The 27,224-nt window shown below is 50.1% G+C and overlaps 2 protein-coding genes and 1 long non-coding RNA gene across 4 annotated transcripts; 1 reads left to right on the top strand and 2 right to left on the bottom strand.

Annotated features, from left to right (window-relative positions):
- Positions 1 to 203: 203 nt before the first annotated feature.
- Positions 204 to 8,045, bottom strand: LOC119110236 (eukaryotic initiation factor 4A-I). The gene is made up of 6 exons (XM_037233978.1): positions 7,966 to 8,045; positions 3,949 to 4,309; positions 2,461 to 2,845; positions 1,584 to 1,756; positions 1,213 to 1,382; positions 204 to 1,091 (listed from the first exon to the last, which is right to left on the bottom strand). Exons 1-6 carry the CDS (start codon positions 7,986 to 7,988, stop codon positions 947 to 949), a joined length of 1,257 nt encoding a protein of 418 aa, XP_037089873.1. The 5' UTR covers positions 7,989 to 8,045; the 3' UTR covers positions 204 to 946.
- A 743-nt stretch (positions 8,046 to 8,788) lies between these two features.
- On the top strand, positions 8,789 to 21,594 carry LOC119110502 (profilin). 2 transcript variants are annotated; one of them, XM_037234354.1, is made up of 4 exons: positions 8,789 to 8,982; positions 17,180 to 17,360; positions 20,639 to 20,751; positions 21,111 to 21,594. In XM_037234354.1, the coding sequence occupies exons 1-3, from the start codon at positions 8,872 to 8,874 to the stop codon at positions 20,734 to 20,736; spliced, it is 390 nt and encodes a 129-aa protein (XP_037090249.1). In that variant the 5' UTR covers positions 8,789 to 8,871; the 3' UTR covers positions 20,737 to 20,751; positions 21,111 to 21,594. The 2 variants fall into 2 exon arrangements, with proteins under 2 accessions (XP_037090249.1, XP_037090248.1); XM_037234353.1 differs by having other exon boundaries at positions 20,639 to 20,738.
- Positions 21,595 to 22,182: 588 nt separating this feature from the next.
- LOC119110503 (uncharacterized) lies at positions 22,183 to 26,406 on the bottom strand. Its single transcript, XR_005095499.1, has 2 exons — positions 26,226 to 26,406; positions 22,183 to 22,520 (listed from the first exon to the last, which is right to left on the bottom strand). It is a non-coding gene; the product is annotated as an uncharacterized LOC119110503 (long non-coding RNA).
- Between the last annotated feature and the right edge of the window lie 818 nt (positions 26,407 to 27,224).

Here is a 27,224-nt window from a genome sequence, read left to right on the forward strand (position 1 = left end):
TATGCCTGTTGCTCTGCAACGGCAACGCGCACCCCGCACGTACAGCACACGGCGTAATGTCCCGTCGCGTTCTAGCAGCACCCAGACCATGACGTCAATTTTGAAACCCTGATACTGCTTGGCCACCAAATGGATCCGACTGCGACAGCACCCCCGCACCAACCTACCGCACGTCCGTAACTAAGCGCACATCTACACGCACATCTTCCCACACAATTTATTAAGCATGCCTAGACGCGGAATCGTTTTCTTCTTTCCCTTTTCCTGATAAAGTACCCCCTAAACATGAGTATAGTGGGGCACCAGGACCGGGGCACACGCTCGTCCTCGGCCAGGCACAGGTTAAGCGCTGCCAGCCCCGATTCTGACCTCGCCACCCGCCCCACTGCCACCAGTACACTCAACAAAAGGGAAACACGGAAATACATGACAGGACAAAACACCATGTGCGCACGAGCAGAGGCGAAGACCCCTCCAAGGACGCAGGCGCCTCCAACCCTTTTCGCCGTACAATCGCTAGTCTATGATACTTATCTAGAATAAAATCGAAAAAGTTATAAATAAGGTTTGCGGCCCGTGCAGGACGGAGGCAGGCCCCCACCTCACACAGCGCCGCGCACCCCTCAGTCCACTTGTGGCGATGCACCAGTAGTCAGTTCGTGACCGAGATCACTCACGGTGATCAGTTCACAAGCCGTCAGTCTTCGACCGGGTCAATACATCGCGGATGTACGCCCGGCGGCCGAGACGCGCGCACTCCACAGGGAACCCACCGCGTCAACAGCGATGCCAGTCCCGTGCGTGCCGCAGCAGCCGTCGCTTCAACTGATCATCACTTCCCAATGGCGAGACTCAGGCTTTATTCACTCCTTCGTCAGGTCGCAGCTTCGAGGTCACCCGATTCAATCACCGAGGGCAGCGAGACAGGACGGACGGCCGGGACCGCCTAAATCAGATCGGCGACATTGTTCGGCATCTCTTCGATCTCCGTGTGATAAAAATCTTCTATGTCCTTCAGCGCGCGGCTGTCCGCCTCCGTCACAAAGTTGATGGCCACTCCCTTGCGGCCGAACCGTCCACTTCGTCCGATCCTGCGGCAATAGTGTCCATCAGACTTCCTCACATGATCAGAAACTTCCCAGCAAGCAGAGTGCAACACACAGCAGGCCCCCAGTTCTACAATCACGAACACCGAACAATATGGAGTCTCACCTGTGGATGTAGTTTTCCCGGTTGGTGGGCAGGTCGTAGTTGATGACCAGCGACACCTGCTGCACATCTATGCCGCGAGCCAGAAGATCGGTGGTAATCAGGACGCGAGACGAGCCCGAGCGGAACTCCTTCATGATCATCTCCCGCTGCTTCTGGTCCATGTCACCATGCTGTAATGACACCACACCATCCACTTCACATTGCGGCAACATAAAGGCACCTAAACCCCACCACAGCCTCATGATGACATTACTTTTTGCAGCCATCTCGTTTTCCTTGATTAACACATCCTTTATGCATGAACAGAAAACTAGGCACACAGCTCCCAACCAGGGTGTTGGGTTGCTAACCCTTCCAGGAGCCAGCCTTACCATGGCGGAGACGGTGAAGTCCCGGCGATGCATCATGTCCGTCAACCACTCGACCTTCCGACGCAGGTTGCAGAAGATCACTGCCTGGGTGATGGTCAGCGTCTCATACAGGTCGCATAGTGTGTCCAGCTTCCACTCCTCCTTCTCCACGCGGACGAAGAACTGCTTGATACCTGTATATAGAGCAGAAAATGCAATTGCACCAGCCAGGCAAGTTTTAATGTTGCATTCTATTTGTTCAGCCAACCAACATGAAACAATGGGATGTGCATGCCAAATGTCATTGATGATGCTCTGTCACCATAGCTCATCAGACCAAAGCCACCTCTCTGAGTAAGACTATCTGGCAAATACTTGAACAGATGAAATATATGCTATGCACTGCACAGGACACCCATCCAAAATGCATTTGATGGATCTATATGACAAAAACATGTAACACTTCTTATTGAGGCAGCATGACGAGAGCCAGCCAACTGCCTCACCCGTAGAGATGCTTTAATGTACTTCCAATATATCCAGACCACTTGGAGACAGTGGCCTGGTGCTTTATAGGAAGACAAACTGTGGCAATGTCAGTATAGGTGATGAGAAATCATTTTATCTGCTATTTGTCCCACTACTGATCCCTTTGCATCCTTTTCTGGCAGTGGTAGTGGTTAGGGCACACAACTCTGGACCTATCAGTCTTGGGGTCTGCCGCCACCACGCCACCACCACACCTCACATACCTAATAAAGCAATCCATCTTGAAATAACCCAGGCAGTTGGAAAACATGAAGCCCCAATTAACATTACTACCCATTCCCATCCAGCAATGACAATGCACTGGACCCAGCTACAGTTCAGTTGGTATCAACCCAGCATGAGGACTCACCCTCGAGGGTCAGCTCATCCTTCTTGACCAGAATGCGGATTGGGTTGCGCATGAAGCGCGACGTCACGTCCATGACGTCGGCCGGCATGGTGGCCGACAGCAGCGTAACCTGGATGTCAGACGGCAGCGTGCGGAACACGTCGTAGATCTGGTCCTTGAAACCGCGCGACAGCATTTCATCAGCTTCGTCCAGCACGAAGATCTTGATGTAGTCTGTGCGCAGTGCACGCCGGTTGATCATATCCATGACGCGACCGGGTGTACCCACCACCACGTGCGCGCCGGACTCCAGCGAGCGCATGTCGTCACGGACGTTGGTGCCACCGATGCAGGCGTGGCAAATCGCGTTCAGGTAGTCACCCAGTGCAAGCACCACTTTCTGGATCTGAAATGTGTGATGCTGCATTAAGAAACTATACATTGTTCAATATTCGGCAACTTGGGTGTCGGACAACCACAACATTGGGTTTATTACCCATCTCCTGATTCAAGATCAGCCAATCAACACCAACCAGGTAGTAGTCACACCACCATCTAAGTGCCTCAAAAAAACGAGTCAACAAATGAGCTGGGGTGGTCAGATGCCTGGGCTAGGGATCAAATGGGTAACAGACTGGCACAAGTGAGCCATGTTCAGAGGCCACCAACAGGCCAGGATTATGATAGCATGAATGCATGTGTTGGCATAATCATGCATGACCTTCTGGATGATTTCTGTAATACTAGTCAGTGATGCAGATTTGTGGGGGTGGGGGGTGGGGCAATATCTCCATAATCACACGACTAGTTAGCCAGGTAACGCACCCACACAATGATCTCCACACTTCAGAACACCTAGACAATCTGAAAAGGTTGACTCAGCCAATTTTCAGGAAGGTGGCAACACATACATACAAGACCAAAATCAATCAACACACTGATGTCATACCTCACCAACAGTGCAAACATGTAGCTAATGAAACTGAGAATGCATAGCATTATACTGGGTGCGGCATTCATCTTCAGCTGTGCAAAACCGCAGTGCTGCCAGTGCAATTCCATGATATCATGCAACTGATACACACTCATCCCCTGGCTGAAAACCCCCCAACTTTAAAGAACAAATATACTGACAAATGTCTACCTTGGGCCCAATTTTATCAAAATCATTACCTCCAATGCAATCTCCCAAACTTTTAACCATAATGATTTAGATGGACAGATTTCTGGGATTATAGCTCAAACTGAGCAGTGCTTGTACGTGAGCCCTGACCCCTGCAACCCAATTGTGACATTCCCATCCAACTGTAGAATGCAGTGGCAAACATGCCCTGCACAGCCCCTCATACTCCCTGACTGGGCTGCTGCCACCAGCAACACAGCATATCAGCCAAGGGCAACCAAAGCAAGTTAGTCCCACCCCATTCCTGGGTATGTGAACAGGAAGCCAGGTGCCCTAACCAAAGTACCACCAGGACACCGGATACCAAGACACACAAAGATGCGTACCTGCTGAGCCAGCTCACGGGTAGGCGCCAGAATCAGAGCTTGCGTTTCCCGCATTGTGGTGTCGATCTGTTCCAGAATGGAGATACTGAATGTGGCCGTCTTGCCAGTGCCAGATTGTGCTTGAGCGATCACGTCGTGCCGCTTAATGCACGGAATGATCGCGCGCTGCTGGATGGCAGAGGGCTTTTCAAAGCCATAGCCATAGATCCCACGCAGCAGGTCTTCCTTGAGATTCATGTTGTCAAAGTTGTCAACAACTTCATCCCAGTTAGACTCGATGGTCTGACTGCCGCCACCACCACTGCCTCCCTCTGGCTCCTGGGGGGCACCTCCACCACCTGACCCCCACTCCTTCTCATTCCTGCCAAGCAGAACAAGGATGTGAGCCAAGGTTAGTTGCAACTTGTCAACTTTGGGGTCAGCTGCCTGCCAACCCAAGAAATGTGTCTTAAAGCCTGCTGATTTGAGAACTGCTAATGATCAATGTGATTTGTTGTTGATTTATGTTTTAGGGCATGCTGACAATACTGGCCATTTTGAACCCTGGGTCCAGTTGGAGACAACTTCACTCTTGTTGGGCATATGCATTCTGAAACCTATCCAGCATGGTGTGCAGGAAGAATAAAGCTGCATTGTCAAAATTCACCTTCTTGCAGTCCCTTCACACACTGATACTTAACTGACCCTTTGCCCCAGAACCATGACATCTCATTTGCTCAACACCCAGCTCCATGCCAAATGGCCAATCCTAAGGAGGTGGGGGAAGGGAAAGCAGCAATGGGCAGTAACTGCAAACCCTAAGCCAAGAGCACAACTGCATGACATCAATTTTACTGATAGCAAACACATTGTGTAAGATCCCTTATTGAGGCAGTATAACAAGCCCACCAACAACCTCACCCAGAGATATTTTAAGTGTACTTCCAATGAACTCAAATGACTTGGAGACAGTAGCTTGGTGCCTTACAGGAAAATTAACTGTGGCAATCCCAGAACTGGAGACAGCAAGAAGTGGCCAAATATTTACACTTCCCTTTACAAGTGCCTTAATACATCCTTTATCAGCTCACAAATACTATGCACACAGAAAGTGCCACATCCCACCACCAGCTTTGCCCAGCCATTTGACATCCCCAGCAAGACCAGATGGTACCTAAAACATGCACTATGATAGTGTTCAAGGCACATGTCATATGAAGCACTGATGGCTTTGTAAAACTTTTTCATGCAAGGGAGGACACTACTAAAAATTCCAAAATCTTATTGTGAGGGGAGGGGCCACTACAAATCCATTCACCTGTTGGCCCTTCAATGACCTACAGCAGAGCCATCAAAAGGAAATCAACCTATTGATATCTAAAACATTATAATGGTGACAACATAATAAACCCCTACATAATTGAGATTTGACTAAGGTCCTTCAGCCAAGTCACACTTGGTACACCTGTGGACTCAACCAAAAATCACTTTTGCAGCCCGACATGGGATCAATATGAGCCAATGCCATCCTCAGCACAAAATGGGTCCGCAACTGAGTCACCACAAAACACCGGCATTTAACTTCTATCAATTTTATGATCAATCCCACCAAATTAATTGCAGTACACAGCCAGGTGGTGGTGGTGAAGGGGGGGGGGGGGGAAGGAGCAATGTCACAAGTTGAACTGAACAGAAGCTAAAACAAAGTGCTCAAAATATCACATAATTTATGAACCTCCTGAATACTTTATGAGTTAAATCCCATTGTCTATTGCTTGAGGATACAAATAAAAACATCACATATTGTTAAGTACAACACATGAAAGTCCTTGTTTTTCCATCAACATCTTCTGTTGTTAACTGGTCTCAAAGTGCACAGCTCTGGTTTGTTGAGAAATGTCATACACTTTCCACATCAGACTTACCCAGTAATATGATAGGCATCCCACAAAAACTTAGGCTGTGAAAAATATTAAGTACCATTGCCATGATACATGCTTGGACCACTTAGCTGCCAACAGAGGTTAAAAATGATATTTCCAATTAGAACCAACCTTTGGAAATTTAGTCAGCTGATGCCTGGTGCCAAACCACATGTGTGAAAACTGCTTACATCACAATGATAGCTGCACCTAATGCCCCAACTTTTAGACTCTTTTGTTGCAGAGTATGATCGATAACCATCTTGTTCCATTCTAATTACCTGATTTGAGAGGGTGGGGTGCAGGTGGGGGAATGGATGAGGGGAGGGAGGGCTGGAGGAGCAGATGGCAAGCCTGCCCCTGGCAGAAAACCTGATTGCTACATTTAAAGCAGGATCAGACTGGTTCCAACTATCCACTTTGGTACCTCTTTATGTTGTATAACCATCTCTTTGTCACCAAAGCTTGAACAAACCCCAATGTCTACTACAATTGCTAGGGATGTCCAGATCCATTGGCACATGGTACACATGGGATGTTACTGTTGAAAGTAAGCTGGGCCACAGAGTATTGCACCCATGTCAATAAACTTGGGTGCAAAATAATGCCTGGAGGTTAGATATTACACTTCAAACATTAACAGATGAGTCCCTAACACCCTTAGCAAGAGCAGTCCACAAGCATATTTACAGTCTTTCTCAATCAAATGCATGTTAATTACATAACAATCTTATACACCATAAACTTGTGTAAAGCCAATATATAGTAGAAAGCATGATGGCAAGTTAGGCCTGAATCTGACCTTCATATCTTATCCCTAAAAAACCTTAACCAATCTCCCCAGTCCTTAAATCACTGGCCGCTGCTGCAAGCAGAGCTGGCTATCACATTTAGGGCAAGATCAGACCAGCCAAAAGATTTTGTTGACTTATCAAATCTTTAGCAGACTGCTCACATTATCCCTCGCATTATAGAGCAACCTGCTTAGATGCCAACGTCCCCAATCATGAAGTCATGATAAACTTTCAAATGCACCAATGTGAAAATAGTGCATGCATACTATAAACCAAATTGCTGTTAGGCCCACAGCTCAGAATAATTCTAACAGAGCAATGTTTCATGGAATTCAGATGGTGCAAACTTAGTTTTGTGTAAAGTACTATTAAATATAATTATATGCAATCTTTTTTATAAGTAACTGATATTCTTCCACAAACATAACAAGAACACTCAGAATAATATGGCTAGGCCTTAGTCTATTGCGTGCTATTGCTGGGTTTAGCAAATCAGTTATATACCTGCCTGACATAATGCACACATCTGAACACCAACCTGAAATCATTCTGCATGAAACAAAGTATAATTCTGAACACTATGTACTCAAACACAATGTTTGCATGCAAGAATAGTACCTTTATAATTCTAATACCTTGAGGCCATGAGTTTCACAAGAAAATTGTAATCCAAAAAAGCAGGCCTCACCCAGACTGCAAAAAAGCAAAGCATGCCAGACACCCAGCATGACAGGATGAATATCCAGCATCACAATGCCCCATCAATTTCAGGGCAAGCACATCATAAACCTTGGCATACAGAAATTGACATAACATAGTAACTTCACTTTGTACTCATCAGCAGTCAAGGTCTTCAGTAGTGATGCTTCAAAGGGAACTCCAGGCATATTTGCTTCCAACCTATAGCTACACAAAAATTCTGAGAATTTGCCACCATTTGGTCTGGCCCCAGTCTGACGCAAGGGAACAGGGCTCAGCAGATTGATGAGCCTTCCACACTGGTACACCAGCAATACAAATTCAAGTGCATTCCAAAACTCACAATAAGAACAAATGAGCGTTAGACAGACTTGACAAGACGATGCAAAGGTCTCTTACAACTACCATGGCACCTTCATTCCATGAATGCCCACCACGCCGCACCCGACAAATGCCAGTAGATCTCTGACACCGGGTCACGTACCTACCCATCACTCTTACGACGTAACTATGCGAATGATGGAAAAATAACTGCAAAATGGTTGTCACAGCAAAACAAACAAGCAAAGGGATCAATTCACAATGTTTTCAGCACAAGAAACGATCAACAAACACGAATTTACCTGTCCACATCCTGGTTCGACATGCCGCTGTTGTTCGCTTCGCTGCGAAAGGACGGTTGCGGGGGAAGTGGTGCAGTACTTGGTAGTAATCATACGCCGTGGGCGGTAAAATTTTCATCATGTTTCAATAAAATGAACTGAAATAGATGAATAAACAAGTGATTTATAATTAAATAATGTCTTAAATTAAAATTGTCGCTTGAATAATACAAATCTTGCCAAAAATTTTGAAACTATATTCATTGCGTCATGAATCACAAAAGATGTAGAATCATCACTACGTTTTATCCATTTCCGTTAAAGTGATGGCATCTTTGCGCACAACATTGTACAATATAATTGCATGGATAGCGTTTTCGTTGCACATGTGTATCGATTGTTTGAGTTTGTGTTACAATTTTGATTTCAAATATTTTCAAATAATATTTTTTTCTTTTTCTCCTTGCTGCCAAATGAAATGCATGTCATTTCTGACCGTCCAAATCTGTTCCAGATAATCAGCTACGAAAAGGATTCATTTCATGCTTACCAATAAGTCGTTTAGTTTCCGAAATAAACGCCAAACGTTCCAAATTTGTTCAGGCTCAAAGGAAAGATTGGCGGTGGACTTCACTACGGGCAACAAGCTTGTACTACAGCATATAGTTACAGCTTTTATGTGTACTGGGCTTGTTTTAGACAGTTTTATGTCAAATTAGAGCTACAAAAAAATATGAAATAAGGTAAGAAGGTGATTGAGATCCAGTGTATACTGTTCATGCAATGCTAAGAATTTATTTGCGGAAGACTACATGAACTACCGGCGAACGAGAGGGCGCGTCAGTCGCGATTCATTTTGGGTGGTGACCGGTGAGGCGGTTGGGCTGGGCGTGTGGTGTGTGATATCGCAGCACCGGTCATTTTACGATGTCTTGGCAGGCGTACGTAGACGACCATCTCATTGGAACGAAAATCATCGATGAAGCTTGTTTAGCTGGACATGATGGAGTTATCTGGGCGGCAAGCCCAAACATAGGAGTAAGTATTGCTGCATCACAATTGTCTCGCCGCCCTTCGTCCACGAGGCATGGGTGTTGCCACATCAAGGGTGTTGCGTGGTGAAAGACGTTTTAACCGGCGGAGAGGATCCGTGGTGCAGTTAAGCACTTTGCATTTAAGTTGTACCAGTCTGCAAAAGGTAGTAGACAAGTTGATGCGATATTTGTGGCAGGTCTAATCATGCCCCAAATGGGGCAGCCAACTTTCTGCTCAAGACATGTACCATTGATGACTGGGCAGTCTCCAAGATTTCCCCAATGATGAAATTTAAGCCCATTGTGTAGTTCTTACTATTCCTACTGCCCTGTTGAAGATCAGTCAGAATTGGACTAAGCTATACTGTGCAATCTGAAGAATCAAATTTCCAGTTATTAATGCATCTGTGTGCCTTAAATAAAGGTAATTCACAAATAGAGGTAATTAAACATCTGAATTGTCACTGCTACTTGCTTTTTTGGTGTATGACTTATTGTGCCTGGTTTATCTGCTCATTAACTCAATCAGCTGGCATGGAAGCTAGCATGAATAAATCAGTTGCTCATGTGCTATATTCACAGTGTGATAGCTCAATTTTCAATGGTTGATATCAGGTGATGAGGGTGCTGTGCGAGCTGTCTCATCTAAGGCCAGGCAAGATGATGTGGCTCCATGAGATGACTTGAGGTGTCATGACAAGTCAAGTTTCTGGCATAGTTGAACTTTAGGCTGGCTCTGCCCTTGTGAATTGCTTTTTAGTTTCTCCATGGTGCTTTTTTATCAATTAAATCTCTGCTCCAGGTAGACACCTGTCCTTTGTATCATGAGGTGCCTCAGAATAATGTGACCTACCCTGGTTAGGGAATTTCTACTTCATTCTGTTCAAAACTGGCCAAAAATTGCCTCAATCCTGCCTCCATGAGATCCTGTCAAAATATATGATGATTTGCAGACTGGGCATTGCGTGATGTTGAAAAATTATTGACTGGATGTGAGTGTGTAGACTGGACTGCACGAAAGCACATTATCCTAAACATGTTTGGGGTAGCAGTGATGTCAGCAGCATCTAAAGTGTGTATGTGTGTGTTGCAAATCCAGATGCTTAGTTTACTGCATTATGTGCATTAATTTCAGCAGAATTAGAGCTAGTGATTCAAATAACTGTTATGTTACAGAGTTATGGCAAACTGGATGGTTCAAAAACATTTTAACAACAAAATGTGAAGTTTCAGCACAATTGGGCCTGGCCTAAGTTGGTGCACACAGGTGGAAGGCTCAGTGTAACTATGTTGTGTAGGTGTCTGGTGCACTGGATATATTTATGCAGGCAAAGGTTTAGGTGCACTAGTCTAGAAAGGCCACAGGCTGAGTATGGGTCTCTAAACATCCTGGTTGTGCTGAAGTTTTAGATAATCTTGTGTTGAAACTGTGTATGGAACTTGTTGCCTAAAATTATCCTTAAAGCATCATGATCCTGAGAAATATTATTTGGATTTTGAGTCAATGGTGCATTATGCTCAGGAGCTCAGGTTTATGGTGCACACACACAAATTTCTTCAGTGATACTGCAGGTACTGCAGCAGGCATGTTCAGCATCACATACAGTTCTCATGGTCTGACCTTGCTTTACAGGTCAGACATGAAAAAAGCCAGTTACTTGAATGTGTCTGCCATAAACACAACATCCCTGCAGCAATTTTAGCCATGCATTGTAGCCATGCCATACATGCACATTTTAGCCAACTGTGGTGCGGAGAGCCTAGGCCCCCCAAGTTTGGTGCCATGCTACCACCAACTTCAGTGCTATGGGAGACAGTATTTGTGGAGAAGGATGTAGGACATAGGGCATGTATAAGGATGATGCTCAGACTTTCAACTTGACTTATCCAAAAGGTTTTACTGGTTAGAAATATGCTGGAAGTTCTATGCAGTTTGTTTTTACCTGAGTCACGTGTAAGTGTGCTTCAGGTTTAGCTCTCCACTCATATAAGCATAAGCGGTCACAGCAGGTGGGTTTGTGTGGACTGGTGTGCATATCGGCACAGGTTTCTCACTTTTACCCCAGTCTGCAAAATGTAGCAAACTGATTAGTAAGGTTTTAGGCAGGTATGATCCTTCCTCACAGGCAGCTTATTTCTCTGCTTAAGGCAGAAGCTATCTGACTTTCCAGAATCCATAAGTTAGTGATCTAGAAGTGTGTGACTTTCCAGTGGTGATATATGGCATGTTTTGCCTTAGCATTTTATTCTCCTCAAACATAGTCTGGAAAGGGTGACAAAAGTAGTTCTCTGGAAGCAACAAAAGGTGGACATGTGCTAATATGGAACCTTTATTAGTGCTGCATGACACACTAGGCATAGCTAAAAGGCATACTGTAGGTAAGATATGACAAAAGCTTGTTGGCTTTGCATGCTTTCTTTCAATGCATTGTATTCAGGTCTGGTCTTGCTCACCACATGCTGTAGTCCACCTACCTTTAATCACACACAGCCCTGAACACCCCTCCAAACAACAGGCCAGGATGTTCTGATAGAGCATGCAGCCAGGGAGAAAAAAGATCATAGAATGCTCTGTATGCATGCTGCCAGGGAGAAGAAAGATCATGGAATGCTCTGTGTACATGCTGCCACATGGTATCTCAATGACATGCCTAAGTTGATATGGAAGAATGTGGCATAATATACATATGTGTATATATATATATATATATATATATATATATATATATATATATATATATATATATATATTATAAAGACATGTTCTAGAAAATCATTAACAACCGAGATTGTCAATACAAAACCAACCAAGTCATAAATGACACCAACTCCGAACATAGTTAAATACTGCACCACTGTGTACCCTTTTTATGCAGTTAAAATAATAGTTCTATTTATGTGGGAAATGGTTATAGCCACCTCAATAAGATCAATGTTTTCTCCCTGAATTTGACAAACCTGTTTCATGAAGTGGAGGAGGGGTTGCTTGAGCTCCTCTTACAAATAAGGAATGCACCCCCCCCCCCCCTCCCCATCCCAGACAAGGTGGAGCCTAGGTGGGTTTGATGTTGCCCCAGCATCTGTCCTTCAGGTGAGGTGGAATATGTCTTGACTGGTAGATAGTTGTGCTATCTACCACGCACCCAGAACACCAACATTTCCCTCAGCGAAATAGATGCTGTCCCTTCTGCTAGATAGCTGCAGTACCCACTTTTAACACAAGATGTTATTGGTGGTACAGTGGCTTGCATGACATTTCAATCAAAATGTTATGTGCTCTGTGTAGTTGTGCAACAGCTGCACAACATTTAAAGGATTGGTTTCTGTCTGCTCCCTATTTGCAAACAGCACAGTGAGGATGGTATTTGCTGTGAACTACTGATCAAGAGTGGTGTTGCAATGAAAGTCACATCCACAAAGCAAACTCACCAGGGGTATTTTGTTCTCACTACAAGCTGTGATTGTAAATTTTTCATCAGCATTGCCCAAGATCCTAAACCAAAGTTCAGGTGCTACGATCCATTTTTCCTTCATACTACAATTTTGGTGTGAGGGGCACAAGTGTGCTCAGGTTTTGGTGTGATTAGTATTGCAGGTCTAAGGTATAGCATATTTTGGTGGATAATCAATATTGCATCAAGCATTTAAAAATTAAAAATGAGTGCGAGCAATGTCCTGTTTCAATAAGACCTGGAGGCACCTGCGGGATCATCCAACTCCAGCATGCACTCCGCTATTTCCAGCCATGTACTGAGCTGTTTAAGTGTGCACCAAGATGTTAAAGCGTGCGCTTTCTGTACCAGGGATAAATAACTGGTTTAGAAAAACAACAAAAGAAACCATGTGGATAAAAGGAAACCGCAAATGAAAGTCCTGCTTCCCAATGATATTGATTCTGTGGACAAAAGATGTTCTCTGAGACAAGAAGGATGACTTCTCACCCCCACCCCCACTCACCCTCGCCCTGCTTGGGGGGGGGGGGGAGGTTGATATGAACCATCCCCCCAGTTTTGTTTTTTGTTTTTTATAATTATCTAGCATGTTGTACAATCATGCCCAAATTAAGAGCAATGCACAGCGATTCGCGGCCGATGCGGACGGCGGACAGCAGCCAACGATACTGCTGGAGGCGCGCGGCGGACCGATGTGGTTAGATTTGGGGAGACATATATAGTAAATATATGCTCAAAATAGTTAATATACACCATTGTACTCTACTGAATAAGGAGCACGAACGCTTGTTTAGTCCCGTTGGTGTAATGTGTGTGTTGGAAATCCTCCCCCCCCCCCAAAAAAAAAAAATGGGTAGCGGAGTACAAATTTTTCAAAGTGGAGTACAAATTGCCTGGGTGTCGTGAGTCATTACACTGCTATTTAGCTTATCATTGGAAGCCTGCAGTACAATAGGTGGTTTTCAAGGGGAAGCATGTTTCCCATACAGCAATTCGTGTGAAAGCACAAAATGAAAGAAAAGATCGGCAGAAAACATGAAAAAATGACAATACAGTTCCAGTCTTATTTTCATGACAGACGTACATAGTTATGAGGGGGCAATCTGGGAAAAGGCTGCCATGTCATGGATCTAGGCGAGTCTTTCTTCTAAAGTATTGCGGTAAACAATTAGCATCTTACGTGATTCTCCCAAAGGTACCCACAAGTCGCTTACTGAAAGTCTTAGTATCGCAAAAGAAGTTTGGGGCTGAGCAGGACTAAATGGCATACAAAAGCATGCCATCGAATGTGTCACGGACGACCACCTACGCACGCTCCACCGCGATCGCGCTATTCACGCTCCACCTCGTAATGCCACATCTACCTAGCTTCAAAAAGGCATAGACACGACAAAACCCTTACGCGCCTCACATTTCAACCTTCGGACACCACGTGAGGCGCCGCACGTCCTAGCCGAGCGAAATAGACAGGCATAGACCCAGTCAATTTACCGAGATAGCACAAGTACCACGCCTGGCAAGAGCAATGCCAGCCAAAGGGGATTGGAGTCAGTCACTGTGATCCCTTTTTTATCCGTTGACTTCGGCGGATAATATGAGGTATTAATGGGGTTCGTTGCGCGTAGCTGACAACATTGCAAACTATGCTAATTGATATTCCAATTCATTGGTGCGTTTGCCGGGATAAATGTTTTTCATTAATTGCCAGACCAAATTAATGGGACGCGCCTTTTTAATGGGCTCAGTGACCCTTGGGCGCTGAGATTAACCTGTCCTGCAAGGTTGCTGGAAAAGAAACCTCTGCAGGGCCCATTTCGTGTTTGTGTGCGTACAGAAAAATCCCGGTGGGGTGCCAAACGTGCGTTTTTTTAAGATAAATCAAGCAAGTCGTAGAAAATTATGTCATGCAGCTCATGTCTGTCCTGGTCCCATGGTATTCGTCCATTAGACAGCGAAGCATACTCAGTTGAAGTATAGGGTTTATGTAGGTAGTTTCGTGTGTAAGTGTAAGTTTCATTGCGCCTCAAAATTCCAAAGGCTTAAAGCATGACTCGGACATCGTAACACCATGTAGTGATATGCATTACATCAGCTTGGCCGGTTGCCAGTTTTCTGCCTCACCATGTGTAAGCAAGCTGTCACCTTTGAGCTTAAGCTCAGTATTTTTTAATGGATAATGTGAAATGGGAAGGACGCATGTGTCAGGATACCAAGGGTTTGATGCAGGATCTTGCAGTGTTCCATGTTAGGGGTGTCGTAGGATTTTTGTGGGGGGGGGGGGGGGGGGCGGTGCTCCAGGCACATGTCTGGTTGGAGGTGCGTACTGTGTGGCTTCGTGCAGGAAATCTTCAGTTCCTTTCTTCGGTCAACGTGTTACAAACGTAAGCTCAGTGATCCTTTGTGGACATACAATGCCATTGATGTCGTAAGCTTTGAAATCACCGTTGTGGCCTGTTACCAAGGGGCGTCGTTTCGTGTTACGTTTGGAGGTCCTCAGCCCCTCTGCCGGAGAGTATGACCCTCGAATGTGTGTGGAGTCCATGACAGCAAACCAGTAGTTCTCGGTAGCGGAGACCTTATCTGCAAGCTACGCACCTTTCTAGCACAATGCTCGCTGCTATATGCATGCCATAATTTGGTACTAAGCCAGAAGGAAAGCCACAGGAAAGCACTGATTACCAAACCGTCCAAGCGGTTTCAAAGCACCGAAGGACAACCAACGCACAGAGGTTACCAAAGGTTGGTTTTTATCGTCAGCTCTTGGAGGGATTCGGATTCACAAGAAAGATGGTGTTGAAATGGCGTACGGAGGAGCTCGTATTTGCTAGTCACGTTTGAATGAATTATCAACTGCCCAGCGGTGAGACATAGGGTCATTTGGGGTGCGCTCGTCTTTCGCCAAATACTGTGCTTACGTTCTGTTACTCGCCATTTGGCATGATTAGTGGGAGGCTCGTTGGCATTTTGTGTGCACCAGTGTTGAAGGCAGCCGGGTCGCGAATCCAGCATCAAAAAAGCTTTGTACCTGAAGCCTCATTACTGGAGGCAGTCAAGTGTAATCAGCAACACTCAGGTACCCACTGCCGTAAAGAGTGACAATGCTGTTATCGTGGTGCCTATCGGCCATGGACAATGTTCTTGATACTCCTTCCATGGCATGTCTATGAACATCACCATGGGTGGCTTCTAGACATTTGGATTTTGCATCAACTGGCTCCGAAAATTAGATCGCATGCAGCTAACTCAATTATGACTGCAACTTGAATGGGTTGAACACACGTGATTCCGCCTTGACTCGCCAGAAGTCTAGTTGATGCCACCCACTCAAAGTGGCTGCCGGGGAAGCACACACGTCACATGCACATACCGCCATTGAAGCGTTCACGCGCGCAGATGTCCATCACCATGCGGGCTTCTCTTTTCTTATGACGATGTGATGGCAGTATACCATTCATCAATTGACCAACACGAGTACAAGTGCCACGAGTTGCTCTTGGGATGATCAGTTATTAAGATAGCTTAATAGATAATTACCAGAAGGTGAGCAAATTGTTTGGTCTTTATTTGGCTCAGTATTCCCTTTGCTCATGTGCATTGGGGGGGGGGGGGGGAGGGGTCTCAGAGGAGTATTAAGGGGGCTCATGTCAGCAGCATTGGGGGGTCTCAGACCCCCCCCCCCCCCGAAAGTGTAAGAAGTGATACCCTGGTCCATAGTGAGACTCCGGCTCAAATTGCAATCAGTGCGCTTTTAGTAGCAGGCTCTTGTCGCCCGCTAGGCAAATCACAAACGTTCCTTTATTCGCACCAGTAGACGTGCGCTCGGTGGTCATGGCGGTGGTGTCGCGACTGTAGGAAAGAAGCGTAATGCTGTGGCGAGGCGCTGACCGCATACTTTGGACTCGAAAATTATACAAATTAGCATCCTTATTATGTTTTCACGGTGCTGCAGTGACACTACCCAGTACTATTATTATATATCACTCGCCTTTTGGTTTAGCTGGAGTAGATGCAAATTGGCATCCGTATTATGTTTTGACGGCGCTGCAGTGGCACTACCCAATGCTATCAGATATCACTCGTCTTAAGGTTTTACTGGAGTATAATTTGGAAAGATGCCTTGAAGGTCGAACACTGCCTTCAACAAGGTCTTCTAGTGGAACGAATACAATCGTGAACGCCGTTTTTCGGCCCCTAACCTGCGTGCTATTGGTATTGAAGGAGTTGGTGGAGTAAATGAAGCGCTTGAGATAGCACGATAGGTCCGACCGCCTGCACGTGTAGGTACGCATTGGGCTTAGTTTCAACAGGTAAGACGTGCGTGAAACTGGCATGTTTTTCGCATATTGCAGTTCCACACAGATGACTCGTGTGGTTTTCTTAATTCCTCAAGAGCTGTGCAATCTGGTATGAAGTGCACCATGGACCCCATTAAAACAATAATGATGCCTTTTTCCATCAACTCTCATGGTTTGCAGATGTAGAATGAAGTTGGTCGCGCTATCAAGACGTACGGCGAGCAGTCATTCCGTTGTAGGATGGAAGCATGCTGCTCTGCGTCCCCCCCCCCCCCCCCCCACACACATACACACAAACCAATGACGGCAGACCAGCTGCGGACAGCTGGCTGTGCGCAGCGAGCAGCGAACAACCTTTCCGACCAACAGGTACTGGCAGGCCGCCTGCCCGTTTCGGTTGGTCCCCGACCGGGGTCAAGTGGGCCGGCCCGGCTGACCCACCGCTGCTCCACAGGCCCAGCCGGAGCAGATCAAGACGCTGGTGCAGGCGATGGACAACTCGGACCTGGTTACCACCAACGGCTTCAGTATAGGCGACATGAAGTACGTCTACCTCTCCAGCATCCCGGGCAAGGTGATCCGGGGCAAGGCCAAGGGCCAGAAGTCGGGCGTGCACGTCTGTCTCACCAAGCAGGGTGAGTGGCGGCGCGGGCGGGCCAGCCGCACACAGCCGGGTGTAGGTCGGTGAACGCGCACCGCACACGTGACAAGGGCGGGGACGACGGCTGTAGGCCAGACGACTTTTTGGGTGGGATGGGAGCGTATGTCACCAAAATGCAGCGCCGCCGTCTGCACATCCCATGCGCACCGCACCGGTGAAGGCGGAGGGGGGGGGGGGGGGGGAGGAGGGGCACGCGTGTTCAGCATGACAAGTCACGGTAACCAGCTGGTATGATTCATCTTTGAGCTAATTAACATCGCAAATGTACGCTTTGTGATGTCTTAAGTCGACTATGCTGTTGTCATGATTCGTGAAATAGCTAGAAAAAAGTGATCCTTGAGTGTGATGCTCTGTAAGTTACGTTTAGGACTACCAATTAGAACTAGATGAAACTGGATAGAGAACTGGATAAGCTATATGTACGCCAATAAGTGTTATATGAGCGTCCTTATGTGTTGTCTAGGATTTTCCACTGCAAGCAGATGCTCAATTTTCTTTTTTTTCCTTCGCCCACCCGTGTTGTCTTAAATAACGATTAGTTTGTACTTTCTGGAACTCTCCGACGAAGTCCGACTCTAGGGCTCCATAGTATCGTTTTACGACATATAAGGGTCATATGATTTTCTCCAGAGCTCTCGAGGCAGTATTCCAAGTTATGGCCAGGAGCGTTGTGCTAAATTTAGACAATTTTTGTGACATTTTACTGTGCATGATATCGTTTGAGGCGTTTTAGTAAAAAAAAGTTGTATGCATTGTTGTAGGATACTCCTTTTTTGTTACACCGTAATGCCTGGTAGCATTTTTTACCTGTTTCCTGTTGCGGGATCGTGGAGCCATTCGCATGGGAGCTGCTCACATGTGGGCAAGCTGCTTTCATACAGAACCGGATTCATGCACAGTGTGAGACAAAATGCATTAGCAGCATGTCGTCTTTCTGGGTGGTAGTCCACGCACATCCAGCTGTTCCAATGGTCGGCGGTCGTCTGGTCGCGCTGTGAAAGTCGTCCGCTCCCAGACGCATATCGTTCAGACGACGCTAATCGGCCGACCGATTGGACGCCGGGCCACGGCCGCCGCGCACGCGTCCGATCGATGCCCGGCCGGGTCCAGTGACCCAGTTGGCGGCCGGCGGTGTCCGTTACGGCGCGACGGTAGCCGGCCGGCGCCGTGACGTCACGCTGCCGAGCAGCCGGCCGCTGGCCGCCGCCCATGGCCGCACGGCGTCCGGCTGGCTCGGACGTGGGCCCCTGTGCAGCGGCGTGTCTGAGGGGCCTGAGTGGCGTAGAGGCTGGTCTGGATTGGGAACGCTGACCCGGCGAATCCGTCCGAAAGTGAGCCGTCCTTTAGCTGTTATTATAAAAAAGTTAGCGTCACCGGCATTTTTTGCGTCGTTTACGTCACCAAACTATATGAACCATCGGGCAAGAAGACAATATTTCACGAGTGAGCCGACGAGGCAATTGGAGTATTATAAAATTCTGCCAGACATTTTGTTGCGCGGGACTGCGCCATACATCTAAATAGTTGAGTTTTCCGTTAAGTAAGAATGCCACCTACTTCCGGCGTTATTTTCGACTGCGGTATGACTGGTGCATTTCGAGTGATATGTTAGCCATTACAGACAGGAAATACAACCTTGAATGCTCGAAGTATCCAACCCATTTTTTATTGGTGCAGGCACTTGTGTATCGTATTATTCTGATTCCGTTGTGGAGAGGGCATTGGTAGCGTAGAAGGCTTTCCTTGTGCATTATTTGACATGTGTCTGTGAATGGAGGCCATGTCAGTTGAGAAATGCCATGCAGCCAGTTATTTGGCAAACCTTCATTCCCCTCGGTGCAACATTTGTGATGTGCGCATGTATCATAGACCAGCACCATGTTTTTTGAATTATATAGAAGTAAATAATAAAATTAACTTGAATTATGTGTAGGCAAGGACAGTTTTGCAAAGCCGTATCAAGTAAGCTCCCACCCAGCATATGACCGCAAGGATCTTGGCGACCTGCCCCGTACTGCTGAAATGATTTTTTTTGACATTTTGGCATGCAACGGTGTTGTGACAGGCGGTCATGCATTCATAGACTCAGAGTGTTGACAAGAGCGTAATCAAGTAATAAATTGCATTCCTACACCCCTAAAGCGGCGGAAATTCTGCTGTGCGTTATGATTCGTCGGCATCAACTCGCTTGGTACATTTAAATGCGAGAATAAGAAAGAGGTAGATGTCGATATTTCACGTGGTATTGGAACAATTACACCATTTGTGCTCCCTCAATAGTATGCGTCTAGTATACACTGTCTATCGCACCAAAATAAATCCAAAATCGGTGACGCGCATCAGTGATGACACCCGTTCCCAGCGCCAGACGCACGTACGCACGCATGTACTTACGTGAACGCACGCACACACGCGCGCACGCACGCGGGTGTTCATGGCAATGCAACTTAGACACGTCAATTTTATGGCACGAGTTTTCTCAAAATAAAATCCTATACAATATCTAATAAATATTGGGACGCCGTTAGACGTTTAAATATGCGCGAGAGTTCGATTTAAGCGTTACGTCGCCTAGACGTGAGATATATAGATATTTAGATTATAGATAGCAGTAGAAGAAAAAATGGCAACATGAAAAGAGCAGATCTGCCGTCAGGTCTTCTTTCATTATAATATTGGAAAGACTGCCATTATTTGTCCTAGCCTTACTTTTTTACAGACAGTGGCGTAATTTTTTAAAAATATTATATTGGCTACTGAGCTCCGTGCGTGCGTGGGGAAGGAGGTGCCAGACCTTTCCGTCCTCATGTCCGGCCGTGCCAAGCCGGCGCTGGGACGGCCGGAGGGTCGGAGCGGCGCGCCGGTCGCCATATGCCGGCGTAATTAGCGCTGTGTCTGACAAACGTCGTCAGCCGGGCCGGCCGCTCGCCCCGGAATCCAGCGACGCCCTGCTCGCTGCGCTGTCTGCGGCGCGCCGAGCCGGCGGCCGGCCTTGGCCCGTCACCAGCCGGTGCTGTCTACTCGGTAAACCGGCACAGATGAATACACAACGGGCGCTGGTTCGAACGGTGGCGGTCTGACCCTAAGCTGTGTAGGTGATCAGCGCGTCCAGCACAGCCTGAAATAGAGGTCGCAGGGTGTGGCCTGTGAGCGTAGCCAATGGGTGTGTGGCCCGTGAGCGTAGCGTGGTTGCGCCGATGGCGTGACCAAGTGACCACACTGACTGACGTACGTTTGTCCTCCGTTTGACAGCCATCATCATCGGTCGGTACAGCGATCCCGTAACGGGAGGAGAGGCGGCCAAAGTCGTGGAAAACCTAGGCGATTACTTGACGGGCGTCGGCTATTAAATGTGAGTGGCCAAGGTGAGGTTTATTTGCGCGCATTGTTGCATCGTCGCTGGCTCATTGTTACGTTGATTGTCGCATTAACATACTGCTCGTAGTCATGTCACAAGTGTCGAAAGTGTTTCTGTGTTTACTGTTATATTGTTTTATAACTCCATAAGATAATGATTCCATGTTACCACAACACGAGCTTATCGTTCCATTTGTCGCTTGGGGAGCGTTTCATGCAAGTGAAGCTTGCGTAGTGGGTTGGCATGCGTGCCCGGCTATGTCTGGCCGCTAGCGTGACGGCTGGTGCGCTGCGGTGGTGGTTGGTTTGCCGCTGAGCGCGGCTGTCTGGTGTGTGAGCTGCCTCTGACGCGGTCGTCGCGTTGCAGGCGTCGCCGCAATGTGGCTGAGCCTGCCGCGGCCGCACCGGCCTCCGCGGTCGGCGCGCAGAGCCGGCGGGCCGGCGCCGCCCCCCGCCCCCTGCCCGGCCGGCACGCGCACAACGGGCCGTCACATTCCAGGACCCAGGACGACCTCCGGCTGCCGCCGGGGCCGGCCGCAGCGGGGGCGGCCCGACCCCACTTCCAGCGCCGCCTCCCCGACACCCCGCCACCCCCCGGTTTTGTAATATTGTTTTGTAAGTGAGAGCGAGCGGTCGGCGTTTCTCGCGGCCGGCCTGGTGCGCCGACGGGCCGCCGCCTCTTGTTTAGTCGTTCTTCGCGTTGGCTAAATTTCGGCGGCTGCGAGTGCGAGTGCGCGGGCGAGTGCGTGAGTGCGCGCGCGAGGAGCGCCGCCCGGGCCGGCGGCGCCCGCGTACGATTGGAGGATTTGGCGGCATTGCGTGTGTGCACGGCGCCACCGGGCTGTAAAACCGTCGAATCCCGCAGGCCACCGGCCTTCAAGGTCAATCGGACGAAAAACCGTGATCCAGCATGGCGACCAAGTCAGCTTACTTATACTTAAGTGATGTTAAAACCCGAGATAATTATCTGAATCAAAGTCAGGCTTCCTCTTCTGTGAATAACCGTGTGGTGTGAATTTACTCGCTCGGATGCGACGTGTTTGTTTCAAATCTAATCTGAAAAGTTGTTTTCTTCTTGAAACAGGGTTCTGCTTCTATATTCCAGTTCTGGAGTATATATCGCTTGCCTAGTTTTGTATCTTCGTTAAGCTATGTATTCTGGGTCCCGTTATGTTTTTGTACTAAGCGATTGAAGGCCCCCAAATAAATTTATTCAAAAGTTGCACTTGTTTTGTGCCCGTGTAAGTGGAGCGACATGCACTGCCGTGGTCAGCGAGGAAAAGAAACTGGAAGGCAATGTGAACGCCTGTTACATGCTGTGAAGTGTATACATTCGTACACCGGCTGATCTTCTTTGTGGTGGTCGTCTGCACAGACTGCTGAGGGCAGGTCGGGTCGCCTCACCATATCTGGTCCAATAGGTTTGTGTACACATATTGTCGATACGGCCGTTTATTTTAAATGACATACTATACACATGCACACGTACATCCATATACTTAGAAAATAGCTTGCCTCGGTGCATATTACAAGCGCTTTATGTACACTATATTGCAAAACGACACCTTGAGACGTATTATCACGTAAGATACGCAAGCCTTTACTTTGTTAGTCGCACGAGATAGGCGGCTGCCGCGCGGGGCTGGACACGGGAGCCTGTCCGGGTCCGCCACTTGCTGCCGTTGTCAGCCGGGCCGCAGCTACACTTGCTCCAGCGAATACTGCTTCCTCCGCCAGAATCCCTTGAATATGCTGAATTTGAACTTTGAGTCGCCATCTGGAACGGCAAGCATTTTTGTGGATTGGCAACGGTTTGCACAAACAGGGCGGGTTTTGCAGGCTGTGTGCCACTGCCTGTCCCAACAGCGGAAAACAGCCGACGCTTGACAAGCGGGTTGCAGATGCTGGCGGTGGGGGGGTCTTCCCTTCTCCCCCCCCCCCTCCCCCATCTGCCCTCGTGGCTCGGGTGCGCCGCCGCCACTGGCCGGCAGAGGCGGGTGCCCAGCGGGGCCATCAATAAGAGCGGCGGCTGACAGCAGCACGTCCCGAGCGGCGACACACGCGGCCGCCGCCAAACAGTCGCGGCCAGTCAAGGTCGCTCTGCACCCGACGGGCAGCGCCTGGCCCGTTCGTGACCCGGTCACGCCCGGCGCCACCGGGCTGTCCACGGCTCTAGTCCGTTCGCGACTCGGTGAGGCTCCCATATCGGTTCCCTGTGACCCGTTCATACGTCAGGGCCTCGTTACAGGTCCCCTACCGTTGCCGTAAATCGAGCTGTAAACGTGAATCGTTAGCGGTCCGCTGGAGTGTGCTGGCAGATCTGTTGCGGGGCGCCCGCCCGGCCCGCTCGGTAGGCCGCCTATTCCTGGCGTCAGGCGGGCGCCGCTCCAACCCAAACAGCCGGCTTCGACAGGCCATGCCGGCGCAGCTGTGGCCCGCCGTCAGCGGCGGCGGCCCCCGCCGGCTACCCCGCCCGGCCAGAGAGCGCCCGCATACGCGCCGGTCACGGCGCCCGCAGACCAGCCGTGGTCGCGTCACGCCTTATATGGCTCTATGGCGTGGCGCCGGCCTGGCCGTTTTCGGCTGAAAATGCCTGGCGGTACCGTCTGCCCGCGGTAAGGGGGCTGGGCGCAGCTCGCCTTGGATCTTTATCGGGCCACCTGCACGTCATCGCCGCCCCGATAGCGCGTGTCGCACCGTCTCACCGCGTTTGTCCACACATCACTGGTTCCGGTCCCCACGTCGGTCTCGAGGAGTCTTCGTTGACTAGCTCAGCACTCAGTCGCCGCGAGAGCTGAGACACGCGCCGAAGGGCTCGGAAGGCTCAGAACTGCAGCTAAGCCCTGCTCCCTGGTCTCAGCCGCCTCCTGAGGCGCGCCGGCACGTACCGAAGGCTCGGAGGGTTCAGGACTCGAAGCCCTGCTCCCTGGTCTCAGCCGCCTCCTGAGGCGCGCCGGCACGTACCGAAGGCTCGGAGGGTTCAGGACTCGGAGTCCTACTCCTGGTCTCAGCCGCCTCCTGAGGCGCGCCGGCACGTACCGAAGGCTCGGAGGGTTCAGGACTCGGAGTCCTACTCCTGGTCTCAGCCGCCTCCTGAGGCGCGCCGGCACGTACCGAAGGCTCGGAGGGTTCAGGACTCGGAGTCCTACTCTCTGGTCTCAGCCGCCTCCTGAGGCGCGCCGGCACGTACCGAAGGCTCGGAGGGTTCAGGGCTCGGAGTCCTACTCTCTGGTCCCAGCCGCCTCCTGAGGCGCGCCGGCACGTACCGAAGGCTCGGAGGGTTCATGACTCGAGTCCTACTCTCTGGTCCCAGCCGCCTCCTGGGGCCGCCGGCACGTAACGAAGGCTCGGAGGGTTCAGGACTCGGAGTCCTACTCTCTGGTCTCCAGCCGCCTCCTGAGGCGGCGCCGGCACGTACCGAAGGCTCGGAGGGTTCAGGACTCGGAGTCCTACTCTCTGGTCCCCAGCCCGCCTCCTGGGGCGCGCCGGCACGTACCGAAGGCTCGGAGGGTTCAGGACTCGGAGTCCTACTCCCTGGTCCCCAGCCGCCTCCCTCTCCTGAGGCGCGCCGGCACGTACCGAAGGCTAAGAGGGTTCAGGACTCGGAGTCCTACTCCCTGGTCTCAGCCGCCTCCTGGGGCGCTGCCGGCACACACCTGCCCATCCGTTCGTCCGTGCCCGCCGCCCCTCCCCCCACGCCTCTCCATCTCTCACCGAACACGGCTCGTGCCCAGACGCGCACCGCGCCCGTCGCCAGCGCCGCCCTGTTGACAGCGGCGACAGGAATAGTTGCCCCCGACGCCAGCCTCGCGCGAGACGCCAACGACCGCTCACAAAGACGGGACGACACGGCCGCACCCCGCACGCACCGTCCTTTTTACCGTACTCAGTTTTTGCGTGACCTGGGAGTCTTTCTAGCGCGATGACGGGCGGTGGCTTTGCAGCGGCTTACAGCGACGCCACGCTCTTTGGGATGTCATACCACTGCCTGCCGACGGGGATCAGCCATCGTCCGTCAGTTCCCGGGCCTGTGCAGCGGCCAGCCTCCACCCAGCTGGCGCCTGCTGACGAGTCAGCCCGATACCGATGGAACACACCCTCCGGCTGCCGGTCTCAGTCGCTGTTGGGCTGCCAGTGGCGGCCAGCCGGCGCCTGACCTCGTCACTGACTCCGGCACGCAGACACGGGTGACCGATGACCGACAAAAACCCGGCCCGGACTGGGTCAGGCGCACAGCACTCTCGCCGAACGGGCTCCAAGGCCGGCGAGCGGCGCTCGGCTGTCGCACAGGGCCCGTTCTCTCCCACCGTCGCCATCGCCGTCGCCGTCGCCGTCGCCGCCGCCGCCGCTGTCGTTGCCACCGCTGCCGGGAACCGGCATGACTCGAGCGAATGGGTGGACTGGCAATGAACGGTGCGCTTGTGTGAACTAGCTTCCATGAACTACGTAAGCGTGCGTGCCAGCCGACGCGAGTTATGGACGTATCTGCACCAGTCACCGCCGCCAGCGCTGCCGTATACGCCACCACTGGAACCTTGCCATTACATGAGCCATTGCACCTGACTGCCACCAACATCCGAGCGGCCACAATTCCGAGCGGTCAGCTCCCCGAAACGGAAGATTTATGAAGCTGTTGCAGCGGCCATTGGGCTTCAGAAGCTCTCATCAACGCGGCGCCAGCGACAGCTCTCTGTTATTGTGATGACGGTTTCATGCCGAACCGTCTCAGGATTACGCTGGTCATGGCTCAACTGAGCCGTTTCGGAGTTACGCTGGACATGGCTCAACTGAGCCGTTTCGGAGTTACGCTGGACATGACTCAACTGAGACGTCTCGGAGTTATGCTTAGGGGTTTGGGGCTTTGAACGCGTAGTTAAGCCGCCCAGCCGGCAGCTCAGCAGGCACCAGGGGTCTGTGCCAGCCAGCCGGCAGCTCAACAGGCACCAGGGGTCGGATGCCAGCCAGCCGGCAGCTTAGCAGTTATCAGGAGTCTGTTGCCAGCCAACCGGCAGCTCAGCAGGCACCAGGGGTCTGATGCCAGCCAGCCGACGGCTCAGCAAGCACCACGGGTGTGGTGCCAGCCAGCCAGCAGTTCAGCAGGCCCCAGGGGTCTGTTTCCAGCAAGCCGGCAGCTCGGCAGGCACCAGGGGTCTGTTGCCAGCCAGTCGGCAACTCATCAGGAGCCGGGGGTCTGTTGCCATCCAGCCGGCAGCTCATCAGGCACCAGGGGTCTGTTGCCACCCAACCGGCAGCTCATCAGGCACCAGGGGTCTGTTGCCAGCAAGCCGGCAGCTCAGTAGGCACCAGGGGTCTGTTGCTAGCCAGTCGGCAACTCAGCATACACCAGGAGTCCGTTGCTGGCCAAACGGCAGCTGCACAAATGAGCCTACTGCACAAAACACAAATGTTGGGGAGTGTGGCAGCGGCAAAGTCATGACTTTTTATGCGACGACACGGTCAAACGGGTTCAATTCCGACCCACCTTGAGGACAAGGCAGCGGTGAGCGCTGCCTTCCTAGGCCAGGACCTCTGTAGCCAGTCCGCGCGGACGCTTGCAAATTACCGTGTGATGGCGATCCGTGGCTCACCCTCGGCTCCAGGGCCCGTCGCCAGAACCGCGCATCACGTCCCACTGGTGCGGCGCGGCGGGCCGCACGGCCACCACCGCCGCCGCCGCGCGCTGCGGGGCGCCCCGGGGCCACCGGCCGACCGGGCACAGACAGTAAAATAAACGGGCTCGTAGTGCGCGGGATTGGTGAGGCCCAGTCGGGTGGTACGTGTACGTGCCGATGCGGCGCTTCAATGGGAAGTTATCTGGTATGTTTGCCTCCAAAGGGATGACAGTGCAGGGGCCATCGCTATCGGCTGACGTGCGCCTGTGGCATGCCAACAGGTGTAACGTCGCGGCAGGCAAGCGCTGCCAAAACAAGCATCTTTTGGCAGCGCTTGACAATGCTGGCAGATGGATGGCCAACGGGGAAACTTTAGACGACGAAGACAGCCAACAAAGTGACTGAATGAGCTTAGAATGGGGTACGTACGCTGATGATGTCTCCCCGGAATGCAGCTTACTCTATCTAGGTATATCTTACTAATCTAGGTATACTAGATTTGCGGTGTTCCGCATGAGTTCGCCTATAGTTTTGCAATCAGAAGAAACCGCAAATATTGACAACGCAGCATGGGTCACGCAGAGGAGTGCGTAATTCCGCATAGCCGTGTTGACTCATTGCTGATGGACCTGCATGCGTGGGATGCTTCAAGCATACCACATCAGATGAATTCTCCCGACATTTTCCCGACACTTAAGGGGAAATGTTTCAAGTCTGAAGATACTGAAAAAACATCATACATGATGAAACAAGCTCATTTTTAAATATCGGCCTACTTTTTAAGCGGAAAGGCTGCTCTAGACAGCACAATTTTCAGTTTAGTAAATATGCTCCTCAATGCGTCACAGTTTGTTAACGTCAACGAACCT

The sequence above is a fragment of the Pollicipes pollicipes genome, unplaced genomic scaffold (assembly GCF_011947565.3).
Source record: "Pollicipes pollicipes isolate AB1234 unplaced genomic scaffold, Ppol_2.1 Scaffold_7231;HRSCAF=8579_pilon_pilon_pilon, whole genome shotgun sequence".
Classification (NCBI taxonomy): Eukaryota; Metazoa; Arthropoda; class Thecostraca; order Pollicipedomorpha; family Pollicipedidae; genus Pollicipes; species Pollicipes pollicipes.

Excerpts from the sequence above, each read along its gene's own strand:
- LOC119110236 (XM_037233978.1), bottom strand. The coding sequence starts at position 7,988 with ATGTCGAACCAGGATGTGGACAG. Across the intron at positions 1,383-1,583 it reads ACTTCACCGTCTCCGCCATG|CATGGTGACATGGACCAGAA; the intron begins GTAAGGCTGGCT and ends GTGTCATTACAG. Across the intron at positions 1,092-1,212 it reads CGGGAAAACTACATCCACAG|GATCGGACGAAGTGGACGGT; the intron begins GTGAGACTCCAT and ends CTATTGCCGCAG.
- LOC119110502 (XM_037234354.1), top strand. The coding sequence starts at position 8,872 with ATGTCTTGGCAGGCGTACGTAGACGACCATCTCATTGGAACGAAAATC. Across the intron at positions 8,983-17,179 it reads CGGCAAGCCCAAACATAGGA|GCCCAGCCGGAGCAGATCAA; the intron begins GTAAGTATTGCT and ends GCTGCTCCACAG. Across the intron at positions 17,361-20,638 it reads CGTCTGTCTCACCAAGCAGG|CCATCATCATCGGTCGGTAC; the intron begins GTGAGTGGCGGC and ends TCCGTTTGACAG.